The sequence below is a fragment of the Leuciscus leuciscus genome (genome assembly GCF_965113295.1).
Source record: "Leuciscus leuciscus genome assembly, chromosome: 20".
In the NCBI taxonomy this organism is placed as follows: Eukaryota; Metazoa; Chordata; class Actinopteri; order Cypriniformes; family Leuciscidae; genus Leuciscus; species Leuciscus leuciscus.
In genome coordinates this window covers 27,290,829-27,309,652 of record NC_138744.1, presented here as the reverse complement: position 1 = coordinate 27,309,652, position 18,824 = coordinate 27,290,829, and the positions used below count along the sequence as shown (strand labels likewise).

General features: G+C 36.3%; 1 protein-coding gene across 3 annotated transcripts in view; it reads right to left on the bottom strand.

Moving 5' to 3' along the window:
• Nucleotides 1–18,824, bottom strand: part of ddc (dopa decarboxylase) — a 229,050-nt gene that overhangs the window by 180,928 nt on the left and 29,298 nt on the right. For 2 of the 3 annotated variants that reach the window (XM_082150390.1, XM_082150389.1), the window contains exons 7-14: nt 17,519–17,585; nt 17,330–17,424; nt 15,056–15,123; nt 13,769–13,845; nt 9,041–9,060; nt 7,834–7,932; nt 6,822–6,923; nt 4,372–5,026 (exon numbers count right to left, since the gene is read on the bottom strand). In XM_082150390.1, the coding sequence (XP_082006516.1) occupies nt 4,826–5,026; nt 6,822–6,923; nt 7,834–7,932; nt 9,041–9,060; nt 13,769–13,845; nt 15,056–15,123; nt 17,330–17,424; nt 17,519–17,585 (729 nt within the window). In that variant the 3' untranslated portion in view covers nt 4,372–4,825. Of the gene's footprint in view, nt 1–4,371; nt 5,027–6,821; nt 6,924–7,833; nt 7,933–9,040; nt 9,061–13,768; nt 13,846–15,055; nt 15,124–17,329; nt 17,425–17,518; nt 17,586–18,824 lie in introns of those variants that run through there. The other variant, XR_014200730.1, reaches the window with a different exon arrangement.

Here is an 18,824-nt window from a genome sequence, read left to right as displayed (position 1 = left end):
GTGTGTAATATGAGCGCAATCTGAATATACTACTTCCACTGCCATGTTAGCATTGTCATGTGAGCTATAGTTAGTTGCGTTGTTTCCCCTTCCAATCATGACTTGACTCCCATGGCCTATGTATAGTAAAATGTCCATTGTATGTGAACTTAATAATCATGGCAGAAATAGTAGGTCATCCAGGTACTTTTCTTGCCTACTGTTTAATGAATACTGTGAATTTAGACATACTACTTATTTAACATACGGCCTACTGCTTTACAATACTACAGTATAGAGCCTATACTGCTTTAGAGATTTGCATATCCAGGGTTGGTATCAGAGGTGAATTCTTGGCTCCGAGCAAAAAAGTCACAATATCTTGCAAGTAATCCATAAAGAAATGGTATTATTGCCAAAAATGTATCCAAAAATACTGTGTTGAGTCAAAAATCCATAGGAAATGAATATGGGTCAATATGACCCCCTTTATACATTCTTGGGGTAGTAATACAAAAATATATTATTTTCCCCTATGACCAAGAAATATGAAAATTACGTTTTTGAAGAATTTATGGAATATCAAAGAAATGTTTTCATTGAAAAAATATATTGTTTTAAAAATCATAGCATGCCAGGTCAATTTGACTCCCTTGCATTCTATGGTTATATATACTGTATATATACAGTATATATATATATATATATATATATATATATATATATATATATATATATATATTAGAAATTTGCAAATTCTCAGTTTATTCCCATTAGTTCTTGTTAATTCCCAGATATTCCAGTTAATTCCGATGGAAAGTTTCCAGCCTTGAAAATTCCCAACCCTATTTTTAATTGAACTAATTTATCTATAATTTATATTTTAAACATTTCATATCTTAGGATGTACAAGTCTAGCATTTATTGTCTATGAAGGGTTTGTATTTGTATTTATTTATTTTTATTTATTTTTTAACAATAGGCTATCGTTATTAAAGATCATTCCCTTTAGGTTACTGTGGGAGAAATACAGCAGACTGGTAAGGTGGCAGTGGCCCTCAGCACAAATACTGAAGATGATGTTTTTCCATATCTATACATTCTCAACTATTGTATAGTTATATAGAATGTATAGATATACAGTATATGGGGGAAAAAAATCATCTGCAGTCCAGTGAACAAGATTATGAGTGTTCATAGTGAATTAACAGATTAAAACCTAGCATCATGAAATAAACCTTAGCATCTCTGAAGAATGTAGCAGTATACAATTCACACGCAACATTTTGGGAGAAATGCACTTTATTGTGTATGTTAATACATATACACTACTATTCAATATGTATCAGTCACATTTTTTTTGGGCACAACTGTGTCAAAGAAGGTTGGTAAGGTATCGCATCACAGAAGCTGTGCTGAGTCAAGAACAATACTTTTAGAAAAAGAAAGGAAAGAGATTAGGCTTAATATTTCATTTAGATTTTTGAAAATGCAGAATAGTGAGCAAAGCAGAAACAATAAAGGCCAATGCTCTGGTAAAAGCAGTCTGAAAACTTTCTCTATACTCTAATTCAAGAGAAAACATTCTCTGAATATATTACAAAACATATTTTATTTTCAATATAGACACAATTTAAAATGAACACGTACAGTAGTGGCCAAAAGTGATGTCCAGCCTTGGAAAATTGATATATTAACCCTTTATTTAAATATTAATATTGATTTATTTAACGATTTTGTAATCATATTAAGTAGTGGTGCTTGGAGTCAATTGTTTTATTTGTGATAAAGCAATGAAACATGTGAAATTGTGCTGACATTTTTTTATATATTTTTTTTGACAGGCTGTCATACAAAGAAATTGTAATAAATATTAATAAATGATCATGTTGTAGTCAGTGATTTTTCCTGTGAGCTTTTTGTTTTTCAAAGCATTTTTTTTTTTTGCCAAATAATTTTGTTAGATAAAAAGCTTAACCAAGTTTTGTGTTTTTGTTTTGTTTTGTTTTTCAAAGGTACACTATGTAAAAAAATAAAATAATTCAAAATGAATTTTTTTTTAATAATAAGTCAATACATCATCAATCCTTCTTCCTAAACATGTTTTTGTCTTACCCTGATTCACTATGGTAAGCTTATTATAAGTGTTTATATTTTAGACCTGGCGGGATGGTTTTCACGGGAAATTGCATACATGCGTCCAGGGGCGCCACCATAAATTTTGGGCCCTATGAAAGAATATGAGGTTGGGCCCCCACCGCACCCATTTCGTTAATAAAATCGATCTCTGGGGCCCCCAAAAGTGCCTGGGCCCTTAGAATCGTCCTAACTTCCCCCCCCCCTTAGCGGCGCCCCTGCATGCGTCACTCGCCTGTGCGTGTCTCGTCATATCCATAAATACAGAAAAGTTGCTCCAGCTACTTTAACGTGCCTATGTTGTAAGAGTGGCATAGGTTATTTGTCATATCAAGTGACAAAGATTGAAATCAAATTTTTTTCGGAGATGCTGATAACTGAGGGATTTGAAATGTTGAAAAAGCGAAAGATTTTTTTATCTCGTATACGTATTTATAACTCAACAGGTGAGTAAGGCATTTTATTGAACAGATAAACCGCCATATATTAGCTCTCTAACAGAGTTCATTGTGAAGCATTATCTATTGTGAAGGGTAAATTCATTATGGTTTTTGTAGTGTTGTGCTGGAATTTATTTTCGAGAAATTACCGTGTCTATTAATGAGTGTAACGTCTTCAGCAACTCAGCTTGAGATCCTTTCCAACTAAACTGGTTATATCCAGCCCGTTCTCATCCTAGGGCGTCATATATTGACGCTTTTGACATTTCGTCTACATCGAACAAGAAGTCCTCGCTGCAGCCTGTAGCACGATGATCCAATACGTACTGGATGGGGAAGTTTGGATCATTTTGCTGACTCTCTTGTTCGATCTCGTTCATCAAAATGAATGAATCTTTTTACGAGTCATTTCGTTCATTTAAGGGGCTTTAAATGTTATACTTTTAACTGGCAAATTCCCCGAACACATCCACCTACGCAATCTTGATCATATTCTGAATTAAGAAATCATTATAATGCAGTCAAAAATAATTTACAGGGAACATAAATAATTACTTTACCTTCCGAGTCTTTTGTTCATTTGTCACGTTCATGAACATAATTCGCATGCGCTGGTCTTAAGTGAGATGAATGTGATGCTTTCCTAGTTTCTCTCTACATACATGCAAAATAGTTAATTTTACAACATTTTAAATCACATGATTTTAAACCTAAATGTGATGGATTTAATGCGTGTATACAGAACATTTTAAAATAAAGCCATTTTATTTTATTCAGGTCATATTTGCTGTTGATTGAAAGCAAAAATGAGTCAAGTAATTGTCTCTGTAATTTTAATCATAGAGGTAGGCCTACAATAGCCTACAATACGGTCTGTAAACAACTTAAAATACCAGTAGGCTACACATTCAAGGGAAAACGCAAAAATAATAACGGCATCAAGAAACTAAATCTTGTCAGAAAAAAAGTGCTTAATGATATTTTGCCTGGTAAGAGTTCCTTCTTTAATGGCTATACTAATTTTTCCACAGTGCTCTGTACATAAGGTCCCTTAAAATACGAAATCATCCCGTATTAACAAGTAAGATGATGCGTCCCGACTCCCGTATCAAATCAATAAGGGACGGGATTTGTCCCGTATTTTTCATTAGGCCCACACATAGTTGAATAAAAACATAAGGATTTTACAGTATGGATAATACTAATAGCAAATATAAAAATATCATTTTCACAATAAGTAGTAGAGAAGCTCATTGTATGATTGCATTTTAGCGTCTTTGTTTCTATAGCGACGGAGTTTTATGTACCGGTACTTAGGCCTACATCATGCCATGATGTACATACATAAAAAAAATAAAAATAACCACACCCCCTGAATTTAAGTTTAATATATACAAACTGATCACAGCAGTCAGATCACGCAGTTGTCACTCAAGTGATCATTTATATTTAACTTCAATTCAGGTTGTTGTTTTTTTTTTTGTAGCCTACAGACCAAAACGCACCACCGCGCATGCGCGTCCAGTACGTATTGGATCATCCAACTACGTCATCGTGCTACAGGCTGCAGCGAGGGGTGTCTCACATCGAACGCACATGGCACCCTTTAGCGTCAATATGAGACGCAGATAGAAATGGGCCAGAAGGCGCCTCCTACCGGTCTAACTCTATCCCTACACTAGACCTAAACCTACCCATAACCGAACAAAGCTCTGTGCGTCTCATATTGACGCTAAAGGGTGCCATGTGCGTTCGATGTAGAAGAAATGTCAAAAGCGTCAGTATTATGACGCCCAAGGATGAGAATGCGTTGTTATATCTCTTAAGCCTAGTATAGTGAATGTTTTATGAGCAGTAGGATAACCATATTCATCCACACAGTCACGAGCCGAAGCACAACCAAAACAATGTTCTTCCGGAAAATGCATGCATTTTTTTTTAAAGCTAAAGGGCCAAAACCTACATAGTGTACTTTGAAAATAATTTGATAATTTATAACTTGTAGGGTCATAAAAAACAAATATAATTTTTGGCCACAACTGTACTATTTTGTTTTGTTTTTTGTTGAAAAAAACAACAACATTGCTTTTAGCAGACAACACATATGGATCCAGCACACAAAAGACAAACACCTTAGGTAGACACCTTTGTGACAAACATGCACACACATTTATGCACAATTCGCAGCAGTAGAGTTAAAGTAAGACAGTGTGGATGGCAGGTGTGGCACAGATCACCCGTTTTCACTTAACATGTGATGCCCACCATAGTCAGTGGGGCAGTTCCTGAAGCAGCTCTGATGCCAGGTGGCAGATGTGGCACCAAGCCTCCTGAACATGCCGTGACTCAGTAGTACGGGCACACACGGCAAAACGCAGAACGAACTTGCCTGCCAGTTGGCATGGAACCAGATGGATCTTTCGTGCACTGTTGATCCTCTTCAACAGAGTTTCATTCAATTCATTGGAGCCCTGCAAGGTTTAATACACAGCTCAGTAAGTAAATAAGACTTACAATGTACGTTCTATACGGGGGATCCATATAGTTATCTAAGTCAGTCACACCTCGACTTTCTTCCAAATAACGCACATTTCATTCATAATATTATAAATACAGGCCTCTATATTTCCTGCACATTTTTGTTTTTCTGAATTGTCTGAATGGCTAATAAAAATAGGTAATACAAAACGATTACTTGGTCACCACCACCAAGGTGAATTGGTTTAGTCTTGACTTCTGGTCGTGACTCGTCGTGAGTGACAGTTGGTATGGGGGGGGATCAGGGGAAATCTGTTAATTGTCGATGTCGAGTGCCAAATAAGAGATGGACAAGAAAGGTCAAAGCCATCAGGTGCCCAATTTAGAAACGAGCAAAAGATAAAGGTATGCAACTATGTTTTCTCTGTATGATTACGGTATCCATGTCATGAATGAAGGGGCAATATTAATTGGTGGGTTTAACTCTTATTTGTTAGCCTTTTTGCTATGATTCTTGCTATGCTTAACAATAATTCGGTTTTAACTCAAACACGAGATCTAATTTCACCATAATATTGTGCTTTGCAACAAAACTGTTACAAGTTCAGTTATTACACTGCAAAAAATGCTTTTCTTACTTAGTATTTTTGTCTTGTTTCCAGTCCAAATATCAAACATTTCTTAAATAAAGATGCATAACGTTATTTTACTAAAGTAGTAAAATGACATAAGATATTAAGTCAATATTAAGTCAATATTAAGCAAAACATGATCTGCCAATGGGGTAAGAAAGGGCGGCGCTCGAAGGGGGTCTCGCCCAGGGTGTAATTCAATGTAGAACCGCCACTGGGGTCATCGGATGTCCATTTTCCACAAGTTGGTATGATTCTTTAGGGTCTTAATGTAAAGTTTGTACAGCTCTGTTCACAGCGACCCGTTTCGGTGCATGTCTCATTAAATTATAATTAGCAACTGTTCACCCCACCCCTCTCTTCTGTGGAGCATGTCGACACAAGACACATAAAGTGCTGCCTTGGCGGACAGTATAAAAATGGCTGAGGGTGGAAATATGCTAATACAGGACAGTCTGTCATAGTCGTGGGCAGAGCATGAGCAATATGACATCATGGGGACAAAAAAGAACCCTGGGGAACACCACAGGACAGAGATGCTCTAGATGAGGCATCATTTTGAACTTTGTCTGAAAAACACCTGTCCGATAGGTATGAAGAGAACCATTTGATGGCCAGAAATACTAACACACTGCCTGAGCCTTTCAACTAATATACAGTGATCAACAGTATCAAAAGCAACTTTAACTAAAATTCTAATTAAAAATTAGACAAAAACAGAAACTTGTTACTGTTAATTAAACAAAAACTTAATTTAAATAACAGTGAAATATATAAATAATATAATATATACGTATGTATGTACAATATATTATTTACCTTTGCCTAAATAAAGAGTAAATAATTTAATGCAAGTTTACATCTAAAATGCGAATGAACACGTACGTTTATTCGCAAGAATCATGAAACAAGTATTATGAAATGTTAATAATTCACTCAATGCAGAGACACTATGTTTTTTTGTGTGTGTGTTTTTACATGTTACTCTTTGTAACAACATAATTGTGTGTCATTTGTGTTGCTATCTTTGCACATCTTCGAAAATTAAAATAATTCATACTGCAATTTTCCATAGTTAACCACCTCCCAGCGTCAAGCTATTATAACCACAAGAAGAGATCTTTTGTGTTTCTGTAGAGAGAGTGTTTTCTCTGACCTTGAGTCTAAAGCAGACAAGGCCCAGCACAACGTCAGCTGAGATCTCAAAGCGTTGATCAGCTCTCACCAAAGACTCAAACTCTTTGGCCAACCCTACATGCTGAGACAAGATGAACAAAGCATTTTAGACATGAGATGCAGCTATTTTTTTGGAAGATCGACAGACAGACAGACAGACAGACAGACAGACAGACAGACAGATAGATAGATAGATAGATAGATAGATAGATAGATAGATAGATAGATAGATAGATAGATAGATAGATAGATAGATAGATAGATAGATAGATAGATAGATAGATAGATAGATAGATAGATAGAACAGAAAACAAGATGTAAATACAGAGTAGTAGAATTTTCATATTTCTTTGGGTGAAATACTCTTTCAAGCATACCAGCAGAGGGCAGTCTGTAGATTAAAATAAACAACCAAAATATGAAAATGTGAATGATTGTGTCCTAATCATTTGAACAAATTGTCCTAAATTTGACTGTAAAATAAAGTGCTACAGAAATGTTTAAAATGATTGCATAACACTTGCATGATCATTTTTAAGGGGTTATTTCCTTTTTTTCTAGGGATGAAGTATGTTTACGAGCTGCTTAATGCATGAACAAGCTAATTAAACAAGCTAATTAAAACTAAATCCATAAAATGATCCCATGATGGGCTCTGGAACCCCTAAATGGTTCTATGTATGACAGAACTCTTTATGGTTCTATATCAAATCTTTTCCTCTGAAAGTGTAACTTTGAGTCAACTAACTAGAACAAAAATATATGTATATTTTTTAGTTAATTTTTTTTAAGAATACAAAGAGTTTAAAGTGCATGCACTATATTTCTCAACAAATATAGAATCTGGACCAGACTTCCAATAGTACATGTGCAGAACAGAACACATAATGTCAAAAAGAGTGCACTGATTTGCGTCATTCCAAATCGGCTGTGGAGCCAAGATGTGATTGGCAGGGCTAATTTGATTGACAACATGGATTAAAGGCAGTTACCTTGCGGATGTAGGCTTGGAGACCTTTGAGTCCGTACATGCGGAACACAAACCACAACTTGAGAGAGCGGAACCTACGTCCCAATGGAATTTGCCAGTGCTGAAGGGAGATGAGATGAGATATGACATATGAACTGGACACACATAAATACAAGAAGTAAACATGAATCACACAGACACAAACCACTGCACATACACTTCTACTTATACAAAAGTTTGTACTGCTCTCTTGTCTCATCACCTATACTTAAATACACATTCAAATATTTGTTTCTTCTTATATAAGAACTACTGAGACACATAGATAAATTTTATAGTTAATTGGCATTTAAATTGGTTCTTAGTGGTTCTTGGACCAACATTTGACATTGTTTAAAAAGTATATTACATTAACAGCAATACAATTAGCAAGCAAATAAAAATTGAAATCATGCATTTAATTCCAATTTGCTAAATATTTTGGTAACACTTAACAATAAGGTTTCATTAGTTAACATGAACTAATAATGAACAATACTTACATCATTTATAAATCAATATCATTGCAACATTTACTAATACATTATTAAAATTGAAAGTTGTATTTGTTAACATTAGTTATTGCACTGTGAACTAATATGAACAATATTGTTATTTAATGTTTGTGAAATTAATAACTAATGTTAACAAATACCTATAACACCTTATTGTAAAGTGTTACCGATATTTTATTTTATTTTTAATATGCATATAATTTTTCAATTTTGAATGCTTAAACCACAGCAGGATTCACTGGGCTAACACATGGAACAAACACTAAGCTATATATGTTTTTTATTTAGCCAGATAACCAGTAAAAAGGTTTTATTTGTCTATCCTAAATATCATTATATTTACACTCACACTAAATGTCATTTCAATGCTGTTTCACTCACCAAGTTAATAGGTCAGATTTTCACAACTTCTTTACAAGCTAATAATACAGATAATAACCTATTACAGGTTTACAGAGATCACTGGAAAGCTAAACAAACATGACCCCTAAACCTACCCACCACAGAAAACTGTGCATTTCTGCATTTTTTAAAAACATAATTTAATATGATTTATGAGCTGTTTTCCTCATGGGGATAATTTTTGGGGGATATTTTCATCTTAGTCCCCATAACGTAGGGTTTACCTGAACAACACACGCACATGCACACAAACATTGCATGCAGTATACTTACTCTATAATCAGTGACAAGTCCTATAAATATGAAAAAAAAAAAAAAAAAAAAAAAAACATAAATATTTAGTCAAATCACACCAACAGGAAAGCTCAGGTGTAAATATATACACAGCACAACAATGATTATTTACAGGTAACAAGCAATAACATATTCAAGAATAACACAGTTCTTTTTTCCATCTGGCCAAGCCTGTAGATAATTTACTCAGGAAGTTGTTCATGATAGAAATGGCTTTAAGCTGTGTATGCGCGCGCACGCGCGAGCGCGTGTGTGTGTGTGTGTGGGTTGAGAGACAGGGCTGCTCTTTTGTTTTGCTGTCAGCACAATTACAATCGTCTGCACAGCTGCACACTGCCTACAGACACATGACCAAATAAACTGTCTTTGATTAGCCATGTTTATATGGCCAACAAGCAACAGGCAGCTCATTGGTTGACGGATTTGAGAAAACTACAGAAATAGTAGGAAATCAGATTAATGATATTGAATTAGATATCAAAATATCAAGAAAGTGGCATCTGAAGACAAATTAAGAATTTTACTTGTATCCATGGTGTAAAGGTGATTTTTAGTGAATGTTCCCTTTCTAAGTGGAACTCAACACTGCGTCTTGGATTGACACTATGTGGAACGCCAACAGTGTGACCGGTGTCTGAAGCACGTGTATATACACAACAATTTAACTGGTCAACAACAGTCAATGACACCACTACCGGAACGCCCACACGTATAAGAAGGCGTCTGAGGTAGACAGCATCAACTCTTTTTGTCTTTAGGAGACACTTAGGGCCTGTTCCAATACCTCCCCTTACCCTAGATTTCTGCCCTAACCCTTGTTTTCTCACGTTCTCGTGCAGGGGTAGGGTGTCCCAATACTCTAAAGAGCCAGGGGGAGTGCTATTCTCCCCTTAAAATCAACCCTCAAAACATAGTGCGGTCCGATGCAGGCTTAAAACGAAGTGGAAGATGACATTACCCAGGATACCTTGCGGACTCAGCAAGCCGGTCAATTTTTTTTTTAAACAAGATGGCGGACACCGCTGGAAAGGAACAATTGAATTTTAAGTATATTTTCGCAAATAAGCATGTTAAAATTTCTAAATATGTTGGAATATGTTAGTTTGATGCACATCCAATGGACTGTTAAGTTTTGAACACTAATGTTAGAAAATATTTCACGAAGCTATCTATCTGACGATGTTCATGATATCTGCCGAGTGCTTCGAGAGAGTCTGCCCATCAAATATACATCGATCTGGGTAGTTCATCTAATTTTATTTTCGATTTTGGCTTCCAAGGATTATAAAAAGAAGATGTGAGGTAAAACTATTAAAAACTAGCCGCGTTCGTCTAGTGCTTCATCTTTTTCTTTACAGCGCACTGTCACTTCTCCCTAACATTAAACTCAAACAGCACTGAGCACAATCAGTGATTGTTGTAAAATGCAGTGTCTGCTGATTCTAAATTGTGGGAGGTGTTTGATTGTAAAAAGAGCTATTATAAGCACAATGATCCGCACAAGAGACGTTGACCCTGTTCCCATGGCGGCGCGCGTTCGGAAACGGACTGCAAGTAGACAAGCAAACTATACTTTGGGTTTCATGTGCGCGTCTAAACGATCAAATACAGACAAAAATATGGCTAAATGACCGGTTTGGAGATTCACTTTAACACAGTTTATGTCTTAAATGGGAGTTAGTTGTGGAATAGTTGGGAGAAAATGTGTATTATTAGATCTGCATTCGGTCTTAAAGTGGCAGCGTCTACTGTGATAAACGAACAGAGCTCACACAACAGCTGGAACCGGCATTTTCTGAATGAAAATAGTAGTAGTAGTAGACACGTCGACGCTGCGGGTGACGTAGTGAGGTTTGCTGCGTGTGACGTAGTGAGGTTTGCCGTGCTAATTTGCATATAGTGGTGTCTCATTTCATAGGGAAACTCTGCTTCCCTCGTTGAGGGGACTTTACTTTCGAGGGCACTCAAAACCAAGTGGAAGTTTTAAGGGGGGAGAAATGGGACAGGGCCTTATTTGTATGTGCAGGTGAAACAAACGCTTTGGATGGAGAGTGTTCGACTCCTCGAGGAAGCTGGATGTGCTTATTATGATGCATTCGCGAGACTGAATGAAAGAGGAATGTAAGAAGCTTTGTTCTTCCTTGATTCTCACCCAAGCGACAAGGTGGGATCAATCGCGAATATTGTAGTTGGAGCGTGGGAGGAGTCTGACAGGAAGTCTTTCACCTTTCAGGACTCCTCCTGCTAGCTCTACTTTCATGCCAGTTTCTAATCTCAAAAAAAAAGAGAAGAAAAGAAACTGATTAATTAGGCACCTAATGTCAGGTGCTGGGAGTCTTGGGACTTTGGACAGGTTTGAATATAGAGTAGAACCCTCCCCTACTGTGGGGTTTTAAAGTAAGATCCTCCACTCCCTGTTGGAGCCTCAACCAGTCATGTAGAACCTAACAAACAGAGGTTAAATAGCTTTTTAACAGCTCTTCTTGTTACCCTGGACAGGTCTGGACAGTCCTTCTGGGTTGAGTGTAGAGTAAAACCCTCCCCTACTGTCTGGGTTTTAAAGTAGGGTCCTCCATTCTGTGTTGGAGCCTAAACTGATCTCTTAGAATCTGGCAAGTAGAGGTTAATTTGCCTTCTGGCAGCTCTTCTTGTTACTAGGCACCTTTGTCAGGTGCTGGGAGTCTTGGGGTCCTGTACTAGTCCAGTCAGGGTGGGAGTGCTATCCCCTGTACTGGGGTAGTAGAGCTGAAGCTCCCCTGCGGCTTCCTAAAGGTTAGAGTTCTATGTAGAGAGGAGGGTGTATAGTTATTCTAAATGAAAACCCCATGTGTTTGCTCCCTCTATTGGTAGTAGTAGGCCAGGGTAGCATATAAAAATGGTCTCCCTGGGCCAGTATTCCTGAATGGCTGTGTCAAGCTAAAGAAGCTGTAAAAACTAAATCTTAGAGCTCTGCTCCTGGGCCACAGATGGCCCAGGTTGGGCCCACAAGGAAGGGAGGAAGGTTGAAAAAGGCTGTGACTTTCCTTGTCACCGGGGCATATCAGCATGGGTAATTGGTCGAGGGGAATATTAACATTTGATGGTCTATGAGTCTTAGGATGCGCCCTGTATGATTGACGCTTCTGACTCCAGCTAAACAAGTGTATGTAGAGTCAATAATTCTATGCCCATTGTGGTCACATTCACAGCTAATGAGGCAGGCATTCCCTCATCATGGCGGAGTGAGTATTTGTCACCTATAGCGTCGATCCAAAATGCAGTGTTGAGTTCCACTTTGAAAGGGAATGCCTCAGGTTACGAATGTAACCATGGTTCCCTGAGAAGGGGAACGAGACACTGCATCTCATTGCCATGCCTCATTGCTCCAAGATGCAGTGTCTCGTTTCCCTTCTCATCGAGCCATGGTTACATTCGTTCACATAGACGTTCACATAGGTGTTCTATCTGAGCAACCACAGGTGTAGTTCATCACACTATGAACGTTTCATTAACATTTGATAACTAGAAGCACCAATACCAACTACTTTCAAAGGAAAGTAGGTAAAGCCTTCTTGAAAAGTTAATTAGCAATAGCAAGCATCTTTTTGCTTCTTTATTCTCTGTGTTCACATACTGTTTTTAATATAGCTGAATTCATAATAGAGCTGTTTTTATTTATATATATTTCTGTTTCTGTCGTCAGACATTTCAAAAAAATGAAACCGAAATGTACTGTTTATCTATTTATATGAAGTAGTTTTTGCTTATTTGTATGGTTGATAAATTTAATAAATAGGAAAACTAAGTAACTTATTACTTATTTGAAAAAGTAACAGATATTTTGTTGTAAATTTTAAAATAATGCGTTACTAGTTACTTGAAAAAAGCAATTTGATTATGTAACTCATGTTACTTGTAATGTGTACAACACTAAATATAACTGATAAGTGCATATCATTATTATTTTTTATTTTTATTTATTCATTTGCCCTCGTAATCTTTATTCAAAATAACAATTTTACATACCGACTTTAAGGCTGTTAACAAGTAATCAGTTCCAAGACATTTGATATTACATTTAATTAAATATATAAATAATATTTTTTATCTTAATTTTGAATTTGTTAAACGTTTTTGATTGAAAAAATGTGCCAGTGCTATTTGTTTACAAAATAAAATATGTAATAATATTAATATTATTATAATAATTATAATATTTGGATGTCTAATGCATTTTTAACTGTATCTTAAGCATAAAAAAAATAAAAAATCCCTCAGTATATACATGTATTTGATATACATAACATACGGTATGGGAAATACTGTATTTTGCCAAACACGCATGTATAACACATGCAAAAACACACTAAATCTACTTGAGGTCAGTGTAGGAGGTTAGAAAGCTGTTGTTTACCAGCACACAGAGAAGCTTAAAGAATACAGCAGAGCACTAAGGGGAATAATCTGATCGAGCCTTCAGTGTGACGTAAAGTGGATGTCAGCACAAAACGTCATGTCTCACTAATGAGGATCACGGTCATCCTCTTTACACCTCATGCTAATGCACTTCAATCTTTTATTAGTGTTATTATACTTATTCTTTACAATAACGACTAATAGTTTCCAGTGCTAAACTAACCACCAATTGAAATTTGTAAGATTGTGTCAGCAACTGAAATGTAATGGTATATGGTGCAACGTGATGTAGTGATGCCACTGATTAATTACCTGACTCTTGGTGATCATGCTTTAGATAAAGCGGCTCCATTTTAAATGCTCCAATAAGGTCTGATCTTTTCTTCACCCTGCACAGAGACATTCACATTCATCACTCACAGAGTGGAAGAGACAACAGTCAGTTACTGTGTGTACAGTATCATTTTTATTTAAATGTTCTTAAGATGTAAATCTTATTTGGTATTATATTAAGGATCCTGATGTGACAAAGAGTGAGCTTACTGGGTGTATGCAAATGCTTTATCTGCATTTTTTGAACAAAGTAATTTTTTTCAATATTAAGAAGTGTTTTGCCATGTAATTTTGTTCTAGTGTGGCTTAAAAGTATCTATAACAGTTTGGCTCACAGACCAAATGAAGCCCCAGGGAGCCCAGAATGACTCAATGTTTCACTGAACAAACAAAGAGGAAATGAGGTATAAAGAGATGATATAACCTCATAGTTGGATCAAGACCGTGCCGATCAAGTTCTGTTAAAGAGCCTACTGGTATAAGAGGGGATCATGCATTGAAATACAATCATATTTTTCTCAACAAAGTAACTTCTTTATATATGTTGTATATCTATATGAATGTGAGAATCTTTCTTTCTATGTATTTGCAGTACAGTACATGCTACACTAATGGTCATTGGCTAAGAAAGTCCAGTTAGCTTTCAGAAAAGGTCTTGCAACATTTGTTTTAAGGTTCAAGGTTTAAGGTTCCCTTTATTGCTATTCAGCACTTTTACAGACAAGTGAGAAGGACAAACTGTTTGACAAAGAGGCAGGGATTCAAGATTTGTTTCCAAGGTGAAGAATTTCATAAATGTTTAACATGCGCATGGCTTAAGTGCCATTTTTGGCCCTTTTTGGGGGCCACTGTATGTACTACCATTTCAGATTTGTTTTTATTGAACCATTCCATTTCGTGGAAGCCAGGATTCTCAAGATTATTTGATGAATAAAATGTTGAAAAGAACAGCTTTTATTTAAAATACTAATCTCTTCTACCACTATAAATGTCTTTACTGTCATCACATCAAATGAATGCATCCTTGCTGAATAAAAGTATTAATTTCATTCAATTAAATAAACAAAATCTTACCGCCACCAATCCTTTGAATGGCAGTATATATCAAGGTAAATTTGTGTCTTTACTTTGTGTCTGTTTGCCTGGTGCTGATATAAAGGGCAGCTGGAACTGTTTCCTCTGTTGACTGACAAAGCTGACCCATAGTGTGTTGGGATACAGTAGATTGGGTCAGAAGATAAATTAAATAAGCTTTTTGACACTTACCACAATGTTGAGCAATCAAAGTTGACCAGGAGCCATTTATGAGGATTGAAATTGAAAGAGTCTGCAAACTAAAAGAGAAACAAATTTGTATTTTTTCAACACTTATTCTTGGGTGGAGCCATTGATTTTGTCAGTTTTCATCCTGAAGATCCTCTTTCAATATTTCACTCAGTTCATCAGACAGGCTCTGTGTTATATGATCCCCATGTCTTGTTTGGACTCTTGTGTTATTTCCTGTTTCTGTGCCATGTTTGTAGTCCCTTTTTTTCATGTTGATTAGTTCCCTGATTGTTCCTATAAGGAAGCAGGAGCTGAAGAGATTCAGGGGTTTTATTAAACAAGCAAACATAATCGAGAAACCAGGCAACACAAAAAACACAGAGAACCAAAAATCAGGAACACACACCATGTCCAACTACTGCAAACATCGACTGACAAGGAAAAAGGGAAACACAAGGGCTGTGGCCGAAATCGCCCCCTATAGGGCCCTATTTGAGGGAACATCCATTTGTATTGGTGTCCGAAACTATAGTGGACGTTATCGAGCGCACTTCAATCGTTCAATCCCACAATGCACCGCAATAACGAGCGTTCAACTGATGTACGGCTAGAGATCACCCATAATGCACTGTGAGGGTCATGCCGAAAGAATTCCCACATCTGACCAGAAGATGGGCGTCCGCAGTTGAATCATCCATCCATCCATCCATTTTCTAAACTGCTGGTCCAATGTAGCTACAGCGTAATATCATACAGGTATCAATTCGTTTTAATTGATTATTAAATTGTTTAATTAAGGTTTATACATGCTAGTAGCCATGACAGAGTTCAAGATTAAACTTTTCATCTTATTACTGGAGCTTCCAGTTTGCTAAGTTTCAAATAATTCTTAAACAGCAAGCACAAACTATGCAAAAGCGGCAGCCTTTCTGGCACACTCATTGTTCAATTTCGTTCACTCGTTTTCATTTACCCCCTTAAGTGAACTTTGTTAGTGGAATAATGTAGAGAATAGTGAATGAGGGTAAAGGGGGCGATTTCGGACACAGCCAAGGGCTATATTTATACAAGGTAAAGAGACACACCTATGGACAATCAGGGAACTAATCAACATGTATCATTATAAGGGACTACAAACAGGGCACAGAAACAGGAAGTAACACAAAAGTCCAAACAAGACATGGGGAAGATATAACAGATTTATAGTTTTACATATGATATTTTGCTTAGATTTTCTTTATTAAAACCATGACATTTGAACTCTATGGAAAATTGTTTGGGATTTTAAGATAATTTTCATCATATCAAATAGGTCCAAACAGATTCTAGAAACACCAATAACAAAGGTAGTAATTGCTAGATTTGTCAAAATTATTATTATTATTGGACAATATTTTTGTATTTGGGCAAGAAAAAAACATGGATGGAGATTGCACCCAAAAATAGGTGAATACCTTTGAATAATTTAATCCAAAATAATTCCTTGATGCTCAGTTTTGAAGCCTATTTTATCCCAATACTCAATAATCTGTGTTAAAATAAAGACTGTAATTTTGAAATATGAAAATAAAATTAAAATTAAAGATGAGTCATCCGTCACTTACCTGTTGACTTGGTCTGATATGAACTATTGACTCTGATGCAATGCGTCAAACTCATAATCAACTGCAGCATCTATCCAATGAGCATTCGAACAGAGCCACTATCTCAAAGTCAAATTTTTTTTTTTCACTCTCCCCTTTCCAATATCCTTTCTATCTGTTGCAATAAAGAATGCAGACACTGTCATGACGGTCTGATTGTTGCCATGCTGAGTCCTGCCTGTCTTTCACTCCCTGGCAACCGACTTGCAAACAGGAAACAGCAGCCTGCTGTCATTCCGGTCAATAATAAAAACCATCGTCTGAGCAGGGGAGCGGGGGAAAAAGGAACTTATCTAAAGGTCTTTCTTTGCCTCAGGAAATTACTTTACCCTTATCATTGCGACACCCAGCTGGGTGCCACGTCAACTCAAAGGACGATCAGGGATCTTTAATTTCCCGCCCATTCCACAAGACATCGCTCATGCCAGCTCGCATCATTTGTGACATTTAAATATTCTCAATCGCACACACACGACTCCGTCCTCCACACGCCGTTCCCAAAGTAACAGGATCAATAGTTGAGCCCAGCACAGATTGCTCTTCTGTTATCACTCACACCTTTCAAGGCTTTAAGAGCAGCCTGTGTGAAGTGTGCTTAAGAACACAATGTGTGATTTGAATGTTATCTCACCTCTACGCCATTCAGGAGGGGTCTGAACTCCGGACAGATAAATGCACTCCCAGCATATGCGGCATCAATGTGCATCCAGATTTTCTCTGCATTACCTGACATAGAAATATTGACAATGTTTCTATCAATTGATTTTATTGCAATCACAAATAAGCTACAACAGAAAATAACAATGGTATTTGGTCTTACAAATAGGGCCGAGCTCAGTGATGCAGTCGAAAGCACAGGATGGAGTTGTTCCCAATGTCGCACAAAACTAAGAGAAACATCCAGAAAATCAAATGGATGGATTATTATGTATTGATTTGAATATATTATGTACTCCTCAAACAAATAAGTCAACAACCTACAATGTTCAATGAAAAATTCATTTGATCCCTGCTTGATCACAAAAGATTTGTTCCTGCTTATTTTGTCAGTCTTCTAACACAGATCTGCTGGCTGAGCCTGGGGCTAATTTGACTAATGTGATTCAGAAAACAGGCTCTGCAAACAGCATTAGCCATCATGCAGACGGTGGGGGACAGGTTCAGAGAAAGAGCAGAGACAAATGTCCAATTTGTTCTCATTTCATGCTCTCTAACAGTCTGAGTGGCTGCTATATTTCTACCACTATGTTTGACTGATTCTATAATTTTGTACTGTTAATTTTATACAGTATAGTGGATGGAAGTTATAATACTAATTCTACTACTATACTACTACTGTATGTATGTACAGTCAAACCAAAATGTATTCAGACACCTTCAACATTTCTCACATTATCACAGTTTATTTGCTATAGTTTAGAAAATGGTAATAAAACATGACAAGAACTCAGTTATCAAATCAATTGAAATTTCACTGGTTTTGGCCACCCTTCTGTTAGACTGTCTCACAAATGAATTAAATTTAACAGATGACAGCTGACAGCTATTCAACCTAAGTACACAATTAGATAATACCAATTTAGGTCAACCAATTACCAAGACATACTTAATTTTGTTCAGTCTGTCATGTAAAAAGGTTGCATTAGCAATTAAAGAAAAAATACTTAAGCAAAACATGGTCAGGTCAAAGTGTCTAAATTATTTTTGGTCCCCAATTTTTTATAAGTTTTACAGTTTTATGAAGTTTGTATGAAGAATTTTTGGGTATAATGTCACAGTTTACTTTATTTTGCTATCCTCTTACATAAATTAACTATAGTGTCCTGCACCCACTTTTTAAAACAAATACCAAAAATTATATCGGTTGTCTGAATAATTTTTGGTTTGACTGTATATGATGAACATGATTTCACCAAGTACAACATGTTCCTTGATCCATGTCTTTGTTGATCCTGGAACAACATTCCAATCAACTAATCATATTTGAGGGTAAAGGATACAATTGATCTCAAGTTAAGGCTTACAACCAGGGTTAGGTGCTTCAACATCAGTATTATTCACCTATTATTATTTTAGGGATAGGTTATAATAATTATGTTATATAAGTAATAATACTATTTTGCTTT